The sequence below is a fragment of the Prionailurus viverrinus genome, unplaced genomic scaffold, assembly GCF_022837055.1.
Source record: "Prionailurus viverrinus isolate Anna unplaced genomic scaffold, UM_Priviv_1.0 scaffold_39, whole genome shotgun sequence".
Lineage (NCBI taxonomy): Eukaryota > Metazoa > Chordata > Mammalia > Carnivora > Felidae > Prionailurus > Prionailurus viverrinus.
In genome coordinates this window covers 2,987,230-3,006,427 of record NW_025927607.1, presented here as the reverse complement: position 1 = coordinate 3,006,427, position 19,198 = coordinate 2,987,230, and the positions used below count along the sequence as shown (strand labels likewise).

General features: G+C 60.4%; 1 protein-coding gene across 4 annotated transcripts in view; it reads left to right on the top strand.

Moving 5' to 3' along the window:
- The window catches only part of HDAC4 (histone deacetylase 4), a 286,561-nt gene extending 268,862 nt beyond the window's left edge, over nucleotides 1-17,699 (top strand). For all 4 annotated transcript variants that reach the window (XM_047846439.1, XM_047846441.1, XM_047846440.1 and 1 more), the window contains 5 exons: nucleotides 1,181-1,299; nucleotides 2,800-2,933; nucleotides 15,873-15,957; nucleotides 16,387-16,528; nucleotides 16,939-17,699. In XM_047846439.1, coding sequence (XP_047702395.1) covers nucleotides 1,181-1,299; nucleotides 2,800-2,933; nucleotides 15,873-15,957; nucleotides 16,387-16,528; nucleotides 16,939-16,978 — 520 coding nt within the window. In that variant the 3' untranslated portion in view covers nucleotides 16,979-17,699. The remainder of the gene's footprint in view (nucleotides 1-1,180; nucleotides 1,300-2,799; nucleotides 2,934-15,872; nucleotides 15,958-16,386; nucleotides 16,529-16,938) is intronic.
- The last annotated feature ends 1,499 nt before the right edge of the window (nucleotides 17,700-19,198 follow it).

The window sequence follows — 19,198 nt, the reverse complement described above, 5'->3', positions numbered from 1 at the left end:
GAGAGACTGGAGGCTCTCCCACCAGCCCTGCTGCCCTCTGGCCGTGGCGTTCCCGCTGAGCAGGCGTGAGAAGGGCCCGGGTGGGCCTCCGGAGACCCGTTTGACTGAGTTGAGAGTCCGACATGAGCAGTGGGGCCCGTGGGCGTTTGGAAGGTGCAGGACAGGAAGTGGCCTTTGGTGCAGCACAAATGTGGTCCGGCCTGCGCGACCCTGGGGGAACCCAGGTGACGAGTTCCGCGGAGGCGCACCCAGCCTGCTCCAGGCACCCGGGCCCCTGTGTCCGCAGCACTGCCCGCCTCGCCCAGAGGGAGGAGGGAGACCCGGGAAGTCTGGTAATGGATTCAGAATCGAATAGAGCAAGCTTAAGTGACGGACGAAGTCACATAGCTTCCTGTTGTGACACGTCCTCCATTGTAGCCGGGCGGGTGTCATTAGACCACGTGCAAGTGGTTGTTTTGTGTTAAGAAGTGTTTTTTCCACTGTTCATGGGGCCGTTTTCCTCATTTCCCTAATGTAACTAAACCACTGGACCTCTCGGTGGGTGTTTACACCTTTAGCCCGTCTATTCTCTTAAATGTGCTTATCTGGTATCCCCGTACAGATCCCAGGTGTCAGATTAACCCACTGACCGTGTGCCTGCCGGCCATCCAGTCGCTTGTGGCTGGCGTGCAGGAGCGAGGGGGGGCCCCCTGCGGGCCAGGGCTGCTCGGGGGCTCCCTGTCCTCTCAGCCCCACAGCTGTGGGTCCCTGGTGCCGGGGGCAGTCGGTGACTGTGCCTGTCTTGAATCCGGACCACGTGAAGGGGGCATGGGGGGAACAGAGGCACCCCCACCTACAGGAGCGAGACAGGACCTACAGGGAACAGAAAATGAGGCGTGGGGAAGATCTTTAGCAGTCTGGACGGCTGGTGCTGCGGGGGTTGTAGGTCCCCCAACATAATCAACCAGCCTCCTCCAGAACCCCTGTGCGGTGGCTTCCCTGGGCATTCACGTCGGGGTTTAGTGGTTCAGGCTTTGAGGGTGCTGTGAAATGAGCCGTGATCACCTTCTGGGTGCGAGTCCTCCGATCCCAGCCCCCGTGCGGAGCCCTTATTCTGCTGACCTGGGTGGGAGATGGGCCAGTCTCCCCCCGGCCGTGCCCCCTCAGCTAACCCAGTGTCGCCTTCTCCTGCCCTTCGCAGAACCGTGGTCATGCCCATCGCCAGCGAGTTCGCCCCAGACGTGGTGCTCGTGTCTTCAGGCTTCGACGCCGTGGAGGGCCACCCCACGCCGCTCGGCGGCTACAACCTCTCCGCCAGATGTAAGTCGGGTCTGCAGATCGCCCAGGAACACAGTCTGGATTCTGCTGTTTTTACGGTTAGGCGTGATCTGCATTTCAAGCCTCCGCTTTAGCAACGATAGGAGGAAACTGTCCGTGTTACATCTTCCCAAAAACGTGACCGTGCCTGCCGCCCCCGAGAACACAGGGCAAACGGTGGATGCACAGGGTGGCCCTCGCGGGGGCCGTGCCCCAGCACAGACCTCAGAGCCCTCCCTGATGCCGGCTGGGGGCCCGGGGGCCCACACGCCGACCAGGCAGAGGGCCAAGCGTAGCATCACGCCCAGCGCCCCTCCGTGCGTGGCCAGCCTGCTGCTGGCCGTGTTCTGAGCTTCTCCACTTACAGGCTCCCCTTGGAGACCATGTGGGTTCAGGCCCAGGCCTCCGCGACAGAGCAAGGCCGGGGAACGTTTGGGTTTCCCGTTGCAGATAAAAGTTAGTTTACACTACCGTGTGGTCTGTTCGGCGTGCGATAGCATCACGTCTAAAACCACGTATGTGCCTTAATTAGAAGTTATTTTGTTGCTGGCTTTGCGGGAGTTGTGACCACCGATCGCCATGACAAACGCGACGATGACGAACAAGGTAGAAATCCTGCAAAAATTACCAAACTGTGACGCAGAGACACAGAATGAGCAAGTGCTGCTGGGAAAACGGTGCCCACGGACCCACGGACTTGCCCGACTCAGGCTTGCCCCGGACCTTCCCTTTGTAGAAAGTGCAGTAAAGGCTGAGGCGCCTGTGGCCCTCAGGGCAGCCTCGGGGCCCCATCACCGTTCCCGTCAGAGATGTAGCCGAGGCTCTGGGAGGTCATGGCCCGGCGTTGGGCCCGGTCCGCTGATGGCGGCCTGTGACGGGGCCGCTGAGGGCGGCACAGCTTTTGCCAGCTTGAATAAACATCAGAACGTGCTGGTGAGGACGGTAATCACCACTACCCGTCATGCGTTTTCTGCTGGTGGGAGGGGAGGTGGGTGCAGAGGGCATGCTGTGGCTCTTGATGAAATCCAGACACGCCAGACGTGGTGTGTGAGTCCGGGAGGGGCCCGCACCATGGCGCGTGTGCCCGTGACTGTACGTGCACACGCGTGTGCCCAGCACACCGGCCGACCAGACCCCCGCGCCTCTCCCTGGCCCCGAGGCTCCCAGGACACAGCCTCAGGGGCACATTCTTGGTGCCTCTTCTGTGGCCCCAGCCCGAGAACCGAGGGGCTCCTCCGGGGGCTCCTTCCTTTCCCCCAAACGAGATGATTTGCGGCATTATAAAATCAAAGCACCAAACCGTAATTCCTACTCTCGAACAGATCAAACAGAATCCCAAACCGAAATTCTTCAATGAATTTATTACAATCAGACCTGGCTTCTATTATGTGTTTCGGAGCGCCAGCCCCCTGGGTCTCTGTAACGTGATGTAATGCGTCTCTGGGTGCTTTGATCCACGGCCCGCCCTCGCCCTCGGCTCACGCCTCCCATTTCCTGTTGCAGGTTTCGGGTACCTGACGAAGCAGCTGATGGGCCTGGCTGGCGGCCGGATTGTTCTGGCCCTGGAGGGGGGCCACGACCTCACGGCCATCTGCGACGCCTCGGAAGCATGTGTTTCTGCTTTGCTGGGCAACGAGGTAGGAGGCGCAGGGCGTCCGCGGCTGCTCTGTGCACAGGCTCGGGGCTCGGACCCTGGACCCGTGGGCTCTGGTGCATCTGTACTCAGGCCGGGGTCCTGGCCGCCCCACCCCCCGCACCCCGTAGCAGGACCGCTGCACACTTGCACAGTGCTCTGGTCATGGCTGGAAGGGTGGGAGCTGAAGGGCTACCCAGAACCCTTTTCTCTGTAAAGGTGGCTTGGGATCCTGTGTTGTAAAGGTACCCGCCTCTGTGTGTGGGTTTTCTCATCTCCCCACTTCCTCCGTGGACAGTCCCTTCTCAGAGGGGTTCGAAGGTAAATTCTGGGGGCAGCGTCACCGTGCAGGTTTGCAGACTGGGGCATGGGGTCCCGGCAACACCCAGACTTGGGGCCCTGTCCCCACCCAGGCCACGGGACAAAGTCAGGGGGATGCTGGCTTGCACAGCTGAGCTCGGAGGGTCTGGACCGGAGAGGGAGCCTCTCAGGGCTCAGGGGAGAGTGTCCCCGGGAGCGCTGTATCCCAGGGCAATGCTGGGCCGGGCTGCCCCGGCCCGGCCGGGGCCGCAGGTGGGGAGAGCTGCCCAGCCGTGGGTGGACGGAGGGCGGGGGGGGGGGGGGGGGGGCAAGTGCCGCCTGCAGCGTCTGAAGTGTGACCCGAAACCGTAGTTCCCACTTTGATTTTCCAAAATGTGCTCTTCCTGAAGTTTTAAAGCCATCCGCGGGCCTTTGGACATGGGGTCACACGCCTGTGTCCTGACCGCCTCGGAGGAGCACGGGGCGCGTTCCGGTCCCTCACAGCACAGCTTGCTCTCGTCGCTCACTGTGGCATCGCCGCCCGGTGTCTGGGGGAGCACAGGCGGGGCTCCCTAGATCACAGGCCCGACCTACAGCAGGGAGGGGCCGGGGGCCCAGGCTCACCAGACACAGGGCCCACGTGGGGGACGTCCGGAGGCGGCCCACGAGGTCTGCAGTGTGCGAGGACACGCTCCAGCCGGGCGGATTCCCTGGGCGTCCGTGGGGACGCCGCCGTCCCCCTGCTCACCTGGACTCACAGGAGCCTGAGTGACAAGGCCCCGAACTGCGGCTGGAGGACGCACGGCTCAGGACTCCGCCCGACCGGAGTGGTGCCTGATCCCCAGGCCACTTGTGGGCGCTCCCAAGAAGATCCGGAAGGCAGGGTGGCCCGGAGGATTGGGGCGGGAGGCCCAGGCGGAGACGGCCCCTGTGGCTGTCGGGCTCTGCTCTGGGCTCCAGTCAAGCAGGCCCCGGTGGGGAGGGCGCCCCTCCCGTTCCACTGAGCCCTCTGTCGGGAGGCCCAGAAGCCCAGGGAGAGGGTGGTGCTGTGCGGAGTACCGGCCAGTTCCCCCGTGTGGGGCTGCCTCTGCCTGGCCCAGGAAGGCCCCTGTTGAGGCCCCTTTCTTGTGCTGTAGACGCCACGTCTCAGCCTGGGAGCTTGAGCCAGCTAGGGCTCCGCCAGGAGGCACGTCTCCCAGAGCGGGCTCTGGCCCACCGCACGTCCGCCCTCCTAGACCCCCGTCGGGATCACGCAGCGGGCAACAGGGCCCACACGGCGTTTGAGGAGGGCTCCAGTGGAAGGTGCAAAGTGGGGCTCAAGCAGGCACTTGAGGGCGCTTGTGAAATCTGACTGCATCCCACGGGACACGGTGAGACGACAGAGCGCAGACAGGTCTCCAGTGACAGAATGCAGGGCTCTGTCCTCCGGCCACTGGCGCTCGGTATTGTTCCGTTTGACTTGGGTGAGCCGTCAGCAGCACGCTGTGGACACGGCAGGGTGAGACGTGTGGCCTGTGCCCCTCCAGGCTCGGGGTGGACGGGGCTGTCAGGATGACATTTGGAGGCAAACGTGAGGTCTGAACCCCAAGGCCTAGTTGCAGCCACGCGAGCTCAGGGTCACATGTGAGCACGGCCTGTCGGGGGTTCGATCATCGGGCAGCCCTGCGCGTGTCCTCTGGGTGAGGTGGCCGACAAGGAGAGGAAGGCAGGTGACCCTGGGGGGTGTGGCAGCAGCGGGGAGAACCACAGCGTCTCGGTCCTGGGCCCACACACCCGGAGGAGGGCGCTGGTCCAGGGGGCTGTCCTAGGACCGCAGTGGTGGAGACCCTCCCGTGCTTCCTGCCCAGCAGCCCTGGATGGCCGGGCTCAGGGTCTGGAGGAGCAGGGTCTAGACCCTCGGCACCAGGGGCACCAGGGTGAGTAGGACCAGGAGCCAGAGTCACCGGCACCCAGCTCCCGGAAGGACTTGCTTCCACGTGCCCCGTGGCGCCCGGGCCGTGGCCAGCAGTGGGGCGTGGGCGGTGGGCCTCAGGGGGCTCTGTGTTCTCCTGACAGCCTTTTGTCACGTGTGCTGTGTAGACCACGGAGCTTGGTGGCAGACCTCCTTTCCGGTCAGGTTGTTAGCAATGTGCTGGGCTGTTCTGGAATAAAAGACGGGCCTGCTTTTTAACGTGTCCCCACATCACCACCCTTTCTTCACAGAAAACAGCCGCGCCCCCAGACTTTGTGCTAGAGTTTAAGAACAGCTGAGTGATATACTCAGACCATCCTGAAGCTTTTCGATTGTTACAGCTAGTGGTTTTACACAACGATAAAGCCCAGGCCCGTCCCGCTCCCTGGGCGTCTCCCCTCTACGAAGAAAACGTTTTCCTTAAGCACTAGTTGTATCGAGGTCTCTTGAAAGTCTTTCTCCTGCAAGGAAGCTGCACTGAGCCCCGCTCCTCCTCCCTGCGGGCTTTCCGGGCTGATGCTCCGTGCGTGGGACAGTTTGGCACGCAGCCGCCGCGGCCTGCAGACAAGCGGTTGGACCGTCACCTGGGCCACCGGGCGACCGCCGTCTGAAGTCTGGCCTTGCTCCTGAGAGCCGTTTTACGTGATGGCTCCAGCTTTAGGTTATTTGCAACCATCGGTGACAGTTGACGATGGAAAATCGTTTCAATGTGCCACTTAAGTAGTGTACGCAGACATGCGGGGAGCCCAGCAGGTGGGCACGGAGGCCTCCGGTCGGACTTGCAGCAGCGAGGGGCCCGGGGCCCGGGCCCCCACAAGGGTAGGGTTTATTTGGGCAATTTCTGCTTAATCATGGCGTATTTCACAGTTACGTACTGCCGCTCGGCCCAAGTCCAAGATCGGTGGAGAATGGTAGGGGGCCAGGTGAGACCGGCGTCGAGGAAGGTGTGGGGGGATCTGGCCCCTCGTTGCACCCTCACGCTTAGGAAAGGACCCGGTGCGACCGCTCCCAGTGGTCACAACAGTTGCGAGTGAGAGATGGGGACACGGAGAGACACAGAGATGGGAACAGACAGATAGGGAGACCAGGAGAGACAGAGGCACACAGGGACAGGGACGGGGAGATAGTGACAGCCTGACAGCCAGTCTTCGTTCTCTCACGTGCACCCTCACCTGCACACGCCCTCACACACGTGTTCACGCTCCCAGTCAGGCCCCCTCAGGCCCGCAGTGACCATTTGGGGGGGCCAGCAGGCGCTCGTGGGGGACACAGGATCTCAGATTGTGTGCACCGGGGCCAGGGTGGCGAGTCACCCGCTGACCAACGTTTGGAAGGGCGGGCCCGCGCCGTGTTCTAGAAGTGGGGAGAGCTGTACCTGCCCTGGCACAGAGTGCCCTCCTCGCCCCATCATCGTGACAGTGGGATGAAGGGCGTGTGGTGACAAGCCGACCCTCCCTGGTCCCCTTTGTAGAGCAAGGATGAGGGTCCACGCGGTCGCAGGCTGCCTGGTTCCGCTCCCGGGGTGGCGGCTGAGCAGGGCCCGTGAACTGCCTGTCCAGCAAGTTCCGTTACTGACCGCCACGCTCCCACTGTGGCCCTGGCAGCAAGAAACACTGTTCACGGGGCTCACCTTCGGGGGGTGCTGTTTTCAACGACTCCCCCTCTTCCAGGAGGAGCCACAGCTACGAGGACAGAGCCAGACGGAAGGCGGGGCGAGGGTGCGGGGAGAGGGGAGATGGGGGAGCTCTCCGGGGTCAGTCCCAGCACACGGGACCGGGTCCTCCGCACGGCTGGAGGGACCCCCAGGGGGCTGCCCCGCACGTGCCTGGGGAGGGGCCACCAGCAGCTGTTAGAGAAGGCTCCACGACGTTGCAGTCACGGGGACGCTCTGAGCCTGTAGCCACTGCTTCCCCAGGACGATGGGGCCGCTGCCCGGGCCTGACACGTGGTCCCCCAGCCCCCTGCAGGCGCCATCCAGAGCCCACTAAGCTCCCCGAGCCCCACTGCCGGGCCCTGCCGCCCGCTGTGTAGACCAGACGTGGTGAGCCCACCTCACCCTGGCTGTGGGTTAGCGGAGGCGGTGCTGGCTGTGCGTCTGAGCCCTTGACCTTTTCTCAAAAGGAATCGCGATTTGTAGTTCTTAGTCCTCCTATGGCTTGTGTTTGCATTTCAAAAACTTTGCTGGAAACCAGCCCCTCGCGTTCTACAAGCCTTTGTGTTTTCCCCGGAAGAGCTATGGAAAAGGCCGCTGACAGAGACAGTTAGGGAGTTGTGGCCGCGCCCCCGCCACGGTTCCACGCACACGGCTTCCCAGCCCGAGCGGGCAGACAGCAGCCCTCCCCACGCTCAGCACGGCCGAGGAACCACCGCTGACGTCTCAGGTGACCCCCAAAACAGCCACAGTTGGGGACAGCCCTGGGGAGCGTCCCCCCCTGGGCCCCAGCCGTGAGCAGCTGTGGACATGCTCGGGGACAGCAGGGATCTGGCCGAGGATGCCACTGGCACGTGATGGGAGCCTCTAGCCTCAAAGAGTGACCAGGCAGCGACCCAGGGCCCTTGGAGGCCCCTCTGGAGGCGGTCGGCAGGGAGCCCCCCGGGCATGGTCAGGGTGCCCGTGTCCTTGGAAGGATGAAGACTGAAATCTGTTCTTGGGGAGCAGCCCTGCTGAGGCCGAGGAGGCTGGAGTCTCCCTCCAGAGAAGGGACCCACCGCACTCGGGGGACAGAGAGGCGGGAGCCTGCTAGCGGGCGCACTGCTATGGGGAGCTGGGCCCGGGAGGGGCCGGCAGAACAGCCAGGGCCTGGTGTGGGGGTCAGAGCTACAGGTGGGCCCCCTGAGACACCCTCTGGCAGGAAGGAGACCTGGCGTGCCTGCTGGGTGCCGGCAGTCTGGACTCAGAAGCAGGAAGGAGACCGCAAGGGCCAGAAGGCTGCCAAGCTGACCGACGCAGCCGGGGCCCTGGCCGGGTGGCTGCGCAGGGGCTCTGGCAGCCTGGTGCGGGCCGGAGAAAGGCTCCCAGTGTGGACGGGATGGGCGCCCCCGTGGACAGGCCCCGGCGCCTCTGTCGTGGAAGTTCTCCCGGCCGATGCACATCTTCCCACATGATGAAAAGCACGAGCAACGACTCAAGTTCTGCCAGGACGTCTTGGGCACCATTTTCTCAGGCCGTCGGAACCTGCTGGTTCTCGAGCGGCCCTTCCAGACTGTGAAGCAGAAAAAGGCTTTCCCCTCCTAACGAGACTCAGGAGCTGAAGCCCTGAACAGCTGTCATCAGACCAAGAACGGTCTGCAAGGGCCAGACGTTTGGTATCCTCAGAGTGGGACACGGAGTGTTTCCCTGCTCTCTTGTGCTGAGACCAGCATCTCAAATACTAAGCTTAAGGTGTGCTTCTGAAGTGTTCTGGACCCAGGCATCAGGGCGGCTTTGGGGGTCTCCTGTCTACAGCCGGCCCATTTGCTCCCCCCCAAAAGAGCCGTCTCCCAGAGGAGGCCCGCAGTGTGAGCACGAGGCTTTGGAGCTCAGTGACGCATCTCCCCGGCTGAGCGCCCCTTCCAGGACACAAAGGCCCGGGGACTCCGTGAGTCTGGCACGGGGGGGGGGCAGGGCCGCCCTCCCTCCGCTCGTGTTGGACGGCCTTTCTGTTGGGGGGGGGGGTCCGCCACCCCTTTCTCTGCCCCCCACCTCAGCCTCCCGCTGCCTGCACCCCCACCTGGCCCTGTCTCCAGAAAGGTCACTGCTGCCCCGAGGGTGGACAGGGCAGCCCACCCCCGCACCAACCTGCCCTGCCCTGCCCTCCCCTCCACCACTCTGCCCCCTCCCCCTGCCCGGCCACGCCTGTCACGTCCCCAGGGCACCGTGGCTTCGCCCTCCCGGCTTCTTCCTGGTCTTTGCTCAGAGGGCACCTGCTCAGGACCACCCTGGCCGCTGCATGGACACGGCAGTCCCCTCACCACACCCTGTGTCCCGCGACCCTGCTCTCTGTTGGATCTACGCCTCCAGTAAGGCTGTAGCTTACCTGGCGGTCTCTCCCCATCACTAGGATGCCACCCTAAGGCTGGGGGATGGGTGGCGTGTGCTTTGTTCACCGACGTAGCCCAAGTTTGTAGAACAGCGGTTCGCACTTAGCGGGCCGCCCCGCAAATAGTAAATGAAAGAACAAAATCCCAACTGATCAGGGGGTAACACTCTGAGTCCTAAAGTTTCTCCCATTTCCCGGCCCTTTGTCGCCACGCCAAGGCTGAGGCAGGCAGCCTTGCATCTCCGGCCCCAGAACAGAGCCCGGTGCCGGGTGCTGCCGGGTGGCTGCTCGGGGCCCAGCTGACCAGGGGCCAGCCTGCAGGGCGATGCTCTGGGCCGGCACCCTCTGCCCCTCAGCACGGCCTCGCGCTGGCCTTGCAGCTCTCCACCGTTCGTCACGGGAACAAACCACGTGCCGCCGGCAACACGCTGCGTTGTCACCTCGCTTCCCTTCTGTCCCTTTACTCCTTTCCTCCCGGAGACCCCACAGGAGCCACCCACTCTTCCCAGGGGCGTCCTCTCGGGCTTCTGTGCACGCCCACACCGTGGGCGGTGCTTTGCCCCGAGGTTTCTCGGGATCTTTCCCCTGAATTCCGCGTAACTTCATGACAGAGAAGGAACAGGGTGGCCAGCACGGGGGGGGGGGGGGGGGGGGGGGACACACATCCTCCCCGTGTGCTCCTCATGCAAGCACGCAGACACCTCACCTTCCAGAAGCCTTCACCAGGAGCTGGGACGGAGAGCGAGTCCCAGGCTGCAATCGAGCCACAGGCTGATCCCCTGGGGTGCCCGAGACAGGGAGCCACCGCGGGAACGCGGTGGGGACAACGCAGGGACACGCGCACCGCAGCGCTTGCAGGGGACGGTGGCAGAGGCTGTTGTGAAGGGAGGGTGACGTAAGCCCCTGGAGGGCCAGCCAGCCCCGGAGACTGGCCGTGAGGAGCCTCCCACCCCGAGCAGAGCCAGTCACGACTTCCTCGCCCTGATGCAGCCCTCTGTGTCAGAGTGAGACTTTACGGAATGAGTTGGGTGTCTGAAACCATTTTTCTCTCAATAGCGGGAGAACGAAGTTTCTGACGATACTGGAGTCGGGCAGGACAGTCAGGGCTGCGCGGCTGTGAAAACCCGAACCCGGTGCCTGGAGCCCGGGCTCCGCCCCTCACCGCCGTCCACACAGGACCTGGCCGAGCAGGCTGCCCGCAGGGACGCTGCTGTCTGCACACGGGGGCCCGGCCGGGGGGAAGGGGTGCTGGGGGGACTGTCCCGCTGTGGCTCTGATTCCACATCTCCCCACCTGGGACCCACCAGGTTGTCGCGGGTCGGCGCCACTCGGCCTTCTGACGTTCGACCTCTGCCCGCCTGAGGGGCGAATGGCACCCCAGGCGGGGTGGGCCGTTTCCTCATCACCTGCCGGTTCCGAGCCTATCCTCGGGGACCTGTTGGCAGCCCGTGCTTTCTTCTCTGGTGAAGCTCATGGCTTTTGCCCGGTTTTCTACGAGGCCAGTGTTTTCCCGTTTATTCGTAGAGGGGAAGATAGGACGGATGGGTGGGTGGGTGGGTGGATGGCAAGACGGACGGATGGACAGGGGATTGGACGGGTGGTCAGCTGGACGGATGGATGGGTGGGTGGACAGATGGACACTTAGGCATCTTTCCTTTTCTGTCCTCCGGAAGAGCGAGTGCAGGATCAGAGTAATCTCTTGCCTGGAGGGCTCTCCTGCGCCCTGGGTTTCCTTTGCAGGAAAGCTCTAGGTGACTGACTGCGTCACTTCTGTCCGTTCTCGAGTTAGTGCCGGGAGGTCACGCCGTAGCAGATTCATCCACCTCAGCCAGGTTTCTTCTTGCCTGTGGCACCCCAGCCATGGCCCCCTCACCTCCCGGCTCCGCTCCTGTGCCTGGGTGGCGGCCTCGCCCAGTCCCGCCACGACCCGTCCATTTAGGTTGTTTCAGAGAATCAGCTTTCAGCCCCAGTGGTCTTTTTCTTTTCCAGAATATGTTTCTGCCCCTTTTCTGTGTGTTTTCTTCACGTCTTTGTCCGGGCCCACTCTGTCCTGCCGCTCACCTCTTAAACTGAGCACCTGCTTTTTCTGACCTGTGTGTGCCTCAGACGGGTACATGGCACTTGGATTACTTTTTATTTCTGAGCGTTTCCTGAGTTCCGTCGATGACTTCTTTGACCCGTGATTGGTGGGCGTGGGGGGTTTTGTCTGTTCGCATTTCCAAACCTAAAGGCTCACGGCTCTCGTCTGTTAACCAGTTTCTTCCGGCTCGTGCATTGGCAGGAGCAGGAGGTATGGCTGCGGGGACGCTGGCTCCACGGCCGGAGTGCGGTCCGTCTGCGGGGACGCTCCCGGTGTGTTGGAAGGAGCACGCCTCCTCCGCCCGCCTCCCAGGGCCCTGTCCTCTCCTCCAGGCCTGTTGCAGCGTCCACGTTTGGTTTTCTCTGTTGACTTCTGCCTGCTCTTTCTAAGGAGGACGGGCCGCCCTCTCCTCCCACGGCGCGCCTCTGTCCACCCACTTCGGTTCTGGCGACGTTCACCTCCTACATGTTGAGCGAGTTTCGCCAAATGTGTGCAAATTTTAAGTCCTGTCCTTTCGGTGAATCGAAAGTTGTATCGCTCCTTAGAGCCCTCCTTTGTGTCCAGCCACGGTTTCCCGCTCACGCACCTGGTGTGGACCGCTGACCGTGTCCTGAGGCTCCTGCTCTGGCTTGTCTGTCTCTCCTCCTGCCTTCCAGCCCCCTCCTCTCTCAGCATAAGGCTGGATTTCATTCTGATTTTTATAGCCAGTCCGAGGTGTGGCCCTTAAGTGGAGACTCCGGTCCTTAAACGTCCTTTGTTGCTCGGCTGCTTTTTCCAGACTCGCGTCCACGTCCACATCTCGCCCTGCCCTGCGCTCCCCCGGTTTCCGCAGCACTTTCTCACCAACGGCTTCTGGCCTCCTCTCGCCGTGACGACCTGACGGGGGGCTCCCCGCGTTCCATCTGTCCCCGCTGCGTAGGAGGGCTACACAGCCGGTTGTGGTTTCCAGTAGTGATCCGTACACACACTAACACGTACCCGTGATGTGGTCAGTGGCCTCTTCCCTTCCCCCCCGCCCCCCGTACCCAGGCGGGGCCGTGGACTAAACGACACCCTGTTGGACGTGGTTGTACAGAAAAGCTACGTGCTTCCCGTAACTGACCTGTGCCTGGTGCCCTGCGTGTTTATTTGCTCTGTTGGGAGCCGCCCCTCCAGCCCCCTCCCGGGTCACGTGCAATCCCTGACCGGCAGCTCACGCCTCTTGCTTGCTTTTTCTTTAGCTTCGCCGGGATGGCACCATTCCCGTGGTTTTCTGTGGTCCCTGTTTCCGTGGCCTTTCCTGCATCCACGTTCTTTGCTCATTTCTTCTCGCTTCTCAGACCGCCACCTGGGACCACTGTGCCTTCAGCACGAGCACGCCCCTTACGTTTCCCCGGAGAAGGGCCCGGCCGTCACCTTCCCCCGTTTGCCTGCTTTTATTAAAGGCGTGATTTTACCCTCACGCGTGAGTGAGCAGGGGTGCCCCTCTGGGTTGGCCGTCACTTTCTCTGGGCACATTGAAACAATCACACCCTGTCCTGTTGCTTTCTTTGCTGTGAAGCAGCCAGTGCCTGGCTCACCGGCTCCTTTGCACACCGTGTTCTCCGGCTGCTATCAGAGCTCTCTGCTGGTCTCTGATGTCGCACAGCCTCACTGGTGTGCACAGGGGTGGGTGTCTCGTATGATTCTTCCTGCTCGGGTCTCATCCCCCCTTGTGGACGGGGGATCCTTCCCGTCAGTCAGTCCTGGAGACGCCTCGGCCGTGGGCGCCCCTAACGACCCCTCCCCACCCCCTGGACACTGAGCAGATGAACGGAGCCCTTCCCCCCTGCCCGCTCCCCTCGTCCCTGGTGCATTCAGGCCACCCCTTCCGCTGTTGCTTCCAGGTTACCAGTTTTCTCTTTCTCTGGTCCGAGTTTCCAATTTCTGCTGTTACGTTTTCATTTCTAGAAGTTCTGTTTGGCTCTCTCTCAAATCCTCCAGGTGAGTAATCCTATGTTAGTGTCTTACTTATTTTTGTTACTATAAAAATCACCTTTATTTTTCTATTATTTGTTTTTTAATTCACATCCAGGTGAGTTAGCGTATAGTACAATAAAGATTTCAGGAGCAGTATCTTATTTTTAACACATCTTAAACCTACTTACTGCATAGTTTAAAACCGATCATTTCGGGGCGCCTGGGTGGCTCAGTCGGTTGGGCGGCCGACTTCGGCTCGGGTGATGATCTCGTGGTCCGTGAGTTCGAGCCCCGCGTCAGGCTCTGTGCTGACAGCTCAGAGCCTGGAGCCTGTTTCAGATTCTGTGTCTCCCTCTCTCTGACCCTCCCCCCCCCCATTCATGCTCTGTCTGTCTCTCTATCTCAAAAATAAATAAACGTTAAAAAAAAAATTTTAAACTGATCATTTCAAGAACTGCAGTCTTTGAGGACATAAATCTGTGGGTTTTTTACTAGACCTCTAATCCTGGATAGCTGACCCTTCAGACGGTTTCCTCTCGGCCCGTCTGACCTCAGCCTGGGAGCCAACCCTGGACGGCACTGCTCATGCCCAAACACGCCCAGCATTCGCTCGCCTTCCCACGACTGCCCCTCCCGCATCGGGCTCCATGCGGGACCCCACCGTGCGACCGGCCATGCCCTGTCCTTACCCTCTCTGGGCTGTGGGGGCCTCTCAAGCTTCCCTTGGTTGTCATTTTTGAAACGTTGACAATTTTCGGCAATCGAAGAATGCTACTCAGGTGTTTTGTAGAATGTCCTTCAATTGATATTTGCCTGGTTTTTCCTTACGATTGGACAGGGGAGGAAGACCGTGGGGTCAGATGCCCCCCTGCTTCTGTCCAGGACAGTGCCTTCCCCGGGCCTTATCTCTGCCGAAGTGAACCGTGAGCCTTGTGTGAAGTCCCTTTTCTCCACTTCCACACGTGGTCTGTGGTGGATGTCGGGAAGAGGGGCTCAACTCACACTCGAGGGGACAGATGGGAAAGTGTGAAACTCCACGTCTTGGAGAGGGGGCGTGTGCAGAAGTTATCGAAATCCCTCTTCAGGAACATGTCTCCTCCCCACCCCCCCATCGATTTGTTCAATCGCTTTTTCCATCGGTACAGACTCCTAGACACGTTCATGCTCTGTGTGAAGTTCAGTACCCCCTGTGTGTCTCCCTCCCGATGGGCCTCGTGCGCATCCTGTCGGCACCACCTGCCATCTGGTCCCTCGAGACCACCGGGCCCTTCTCAGCCCTGCCCTGCGCCAACCTTGGAAAATCCCATTTCCCCAAGGAGCCTGGTGCCCTCTGCTGGAGAGTGATGTGCGAGAGCTTGTTCTCCTGACCCCAGTCCACGCTGGCTGACCTCTGTCTTACGATGTTTTGACTGGGCACTCAAGGAACTGAGCTGGCATTCCTGGTCGGCGGCCTCTTTTGGGGACGCGGTCCTCACGAGAGGGTCTGCGGCTGCTCTGCCAGGCACTGCAAGCAGCGGCCTGTAAGCCGGGCTGATTCTCAGGGGGCTGTGTCCCTTCTCCGCAGAGCCCAGGCCAAGAACCAAATCCTGCCCTGCAGTTGTCCACGTGAGGCCAGCTCATCTTCGGGGGGTTGGGGGGCTGTCCCAGGACGTGTGACTGCCCTGGGCAGGTTCTGCTTCCTTCTGGAACCCAGCACATCTCCCTGCATTTTAAAGGCTTGTCTAATCCTTTAAAGTTTTTTGGAATTACTTTTGTGCTTTCGTGATGCATTTGAACCAGCGTGCGTGGTGGTCATGTTGGGGACGCTCCAGTCTGCCCTGTGGCCCCTCTGGTCGTCTTGTGTTTCTTTCCTGATTATCTTCTGCTGCCTGCACTGGAGGAAGGTCTTGCGGCAAAAGGTCCCTCCCCTCCGAGAGATTCTGTTCACTTTTCTTCCTCTTACCCCTTCCCCATTTTTGGAAGCACGTCGTCAGTGGGGCGTTCAGGCATTCTTTGTAAGACTAGGGACATGAAAGCAGTATTTCCGAAAAGTAGCCATGCTTTCCCCTACTGATGAGCCTGCGGTGCAGTGTCCCAGGAGGCCCCAGGTCTTGTACACCAGCCACTCGTCGACACGGTGCCTCCCGACACAGCAACTCGCAAGTAGACCGGACGGTCTCCTACAAAAATTACCCTAAAGAAAATAAATCTAGGGGCAGGTGTCCAACTTCAGCCCAGGTCTTGATCTTACGATTCGTAAGAAAAAAAATCTACCTTCGTTTAAAACAAAAATCGTATAGGGGCGCCTGGGTGGGTCAGTCGGTTGAGCGTCCAGCTTCGGCTCAGGTCACGATCTCATAGTCCGTGAGCTCGAGCCCCGCGTCGGGGTCTGCGCCGACGGCTCAGAGCCTGAAGCCTGTTTCGGATTCTGTGTCTCCCTCTCTCTCTCTCTGCCCCTCCCCTACCCATGCTCTGTCTCTCTCTGTCTCAAAAATAAATAAACATTAAAAAAAAAAATGTTAAAAATCGTACAGTAAATAGCAAAGGTATTTTTGGGTTTTTCCTCTTCTCTGTTAGTAAGTACGCTCAGCAAACAGGTGCTGACTTTGAGCGTCCCGCTTCAACACACATGGGGCTATATCTGTATTCATAGTGTGTTTTGATTTTTTTTTCTAGCTTGATCCTCTCCCGGAAAAGGTTCTGCAGCAGAGACCCAATGCTAACGCTGTCCGGTCCATGGAGAAAGTCATAGAAATCCACAGTGAGTTGCCTGGGCCAGCGCTCAGCAGGAACCTCCCCGGGGGCACGGGCTGACCCACATCACCCGGACTGTCTTGCGGGCAGGCTACGCCCTGCGCTCCCTGCGCAGACACTGGGTCCCCGCCAGCCTCCCTGCTGGGAAGCCCCTGTGTGCCAACAAACGCTGAGGGGGTCCCTTAGGCCCACCGCCCCCCACTCATCTCAGAGGGTCTGCGTGGGAGGCCCCTTCGCACGGGCAGTGCCCGAGTCGGGGGGGAGGCCCCACTCCCGAGGACTTGGCTGGCAGTGTGGGGGAGCCCAGCGTTTGTGAGCCAGGGGGTACCCCGGCTTCTGTCCCCCGAGAGGTGCTCTTCAAGGCGCCCGGGAGGAGTGCGGCTCGAGACCCCGGGAAGGCGGGTGACTCCCTGTAACAGCTCTTCCCTTGCCCCAGGCCAGTACTGGCGCTCCCTGCCGCGCCTCTGCTCCACAGTGGGACACTCTCTGGTAGAGGCCCAGAAGTGTGAGAACGAGGAAGCCGAGACTGTCACCGCCATGGCCTCGCTGTCCGTGGGCGTGAAGCCCGCGGAGAAGAGGTGAGCGCCTCCGCCCTGGTCCAGCGGGCCCTTCAGGGAACTGTGCCCCCTTCTGCACACCGCCCCAGACCTGGCCCTTGTGTCTGAGGCACGCGGTTTCTCCCGCAGGCCCTGCCTTATGCACCGGGCCTGCCCCGGAGGGGTGGAGGGCGGGGGTCCCCACGCGCACGGCCAGCTCTTAACAGCGCCAAAGACCCGGAGAAGCACTTGGAGACCCTTCACTCGGGAGCGGGGGGCCCGCCACGACCGCCCTTGGGGGGCAGGGGCACAGGGAGCCCGGAACGGGCAGCAGGAGGGCACGGGTGCGGGAGACTCCCCGAAGCAGGTGGGCACCCCCCCTGACCCTCCCCGCTTCTCTCTCCCTCTGCCGTGCCCGCCGCACCCCTGCTCCCCCCGGGGTGCCGCCGCAGACCGGACGAGGAGCCCATGGAAGAGGAGCTGCCCCTGTAGCCTCCCCCGGAGCTGCGGTTCTCTTGTCTGTTTGTCCCTGTCTTGAAGCTCCGCCAAGAACAGCTCCTGTTTCTCTGCGGCCTGCCCGCGATCTCTGGCCAGGGCTTGAGTGGCAGCGGGGAGCCCTCCCTGCCCGGCCCCCGGGCCCCCCCCGGGCGGGCAGCATTGCGCGGAACCGGGACAGACGCCGGCCGCGCAGACACACGGACACACACGCGGCCAGGGTCTCGGCTCCCGGAGGGAAGCCGCGGAGGAGGGAGGCCCGTGCGGCTCGCGGCACAGCCGCCCACTTCGACGCCACGAGGGAAGGAAAACGGAAATCAAAGATCTGATAACACAAAACGGACTCGATTAAAACTGGTGCTTACAGTTGATTATCACCCACAATTCCACAGTCTCCGTGTAAACCACTCAACTCATCCCGTAGCTTCTTTTTTTCTTTAACGAGAACGTTCTCTAGGCCCCGGCCGCCTCCGTGGCCCGCAGCGACGGGGTCTGAGGCCGGGCGGGGGGGCGGAGTGGACACGCGCAGGAATGTGAGCCTGCGGGACCCGGCTTTGCTCTCTCAAAGCCATCGGAAGATGCGAGTTTGTGCCTTTTTTTTATTGCTCTGATGGATTTTTGTGGCTGGGTTTTCTGAAGTCTGAGGAACAATGCCTTAAGAAAAAATAAACAGCAGGAATCGGTGGGACAGTTTCGGGCCTGGCGGGGGAGGGGGGTGGCCCACGCGCCCCGAGGCCGCTGCGTGCCGGCCAGGGTGGGGGGGCGCTGCTGGGGGGGGGGGGGCTGCCGTCCCGTGGCCCCTGTTTTGCTTTAGTGCTGTTTAAGAGACGTGCAGGTAGTTCCAGCAAAGTGGCAAATACTGTTGGGGGTTTTGAAGTCCGACAAATTTTAAATGAATCCAAAGTGTTCTTTTCTCGTACGTCATTTAACAATTGAGCATCTCCATTTGGTCGTGAAGCATGTCCTAGGCTCACTTCCAGTGTTACGATTGGAATGCTTTTCATTAAAAGCAAGTAGCATGAAGTATTGCTTAAGTTTTAGGTATAAATAAATATATATATGTATAATATATATTCCAATGTATTCCAAGCTAAGAAACTTGATTCTTATGAAATCTTGATAAAATATTTATAATGCATTTATAGAAAAAGTATATATATATAATAAATGCAGGTCGTAAAGGTCCCTGGCGAATGAATGACGTGTGGACTAGACATCAAGGTGCTTACGGAAAGGGATCTAGTTTGAAACTCAACGTATTTTTGAATTCCAGATTGGATAGCTTCCAGATCGCCAACGAGTCCGCCACTGGACGGCTGCCTTCGGGCGTGAGCTGTCCTTCCCACTCTTTCCGGACGGGACCCTCCTGGTCCGAGCCTCCTCGCACATATTTACCTAATGAGTTTTTATAGCAAAGGATAGACATTTGCTGTTGATTTTTGTATGAATTTTCCACAAGGAGATCCTGAATAAGCATTGTTTTGTGAATTTTACATTTTGTTCTCACCATTTAGCAGTTTCCTGAATGGTAATAATGTCTAAACCTTTTTTCTTTCTAAATTCCTGCTTGTACATTTTTTTTTTTTAACTTTTAAAGGTTTTTTTTTTATTATTATTTTCATTGTTGTTTATTTTCGTACAGCGAGCAGTTTGCTGCGGTGCACGGAACTGCCCTCGGTTTGTTTTCAGAAAGTGAGCTCGAGGTGGGGGGGTTGGCGTGCAGGCTCCTGGCGGTGACTGGCTGTCCCAGCCCCGCCCCCCACGGCTGCGCCCATTAGCGAGGGGCTTTTCTTCCCTCCACACCGGTAGTGTTACAGGGGGTGCTGTGTTTTCCCCTCGGCAGCCGCGCGGGGAGGATCGCAGGGTCACTCGCCAGACGCCTCGGGCCGTCAGCACTCATGAAACTCCTGTTTCAACTTGCCTGGCCACGTTGTCAGGATAGGATTTTAAATTCAGTTTTCCAAAGACCTTTTAAAGCATGTCAGCAAAATGCATGGGGCCGCAGTGAGGCCCACACCTGTTCTGGGTTTTTCCGCCGCGGCCACACGGCCGGGGGCCGGCCGAAAGCAGCAGGCCCTGGATTTTGGAGCCTGTGGCTGCGGGAGCCTAGGGGCCCCCCGCCGCCTGGCGCGCCTGCAGGGACAGCACAGATTCCTGACCAGGGCAGCCAGTCTTTGCTCTTTTTGTCTCGGACAGTAACTGACCGTCACTTTTTAC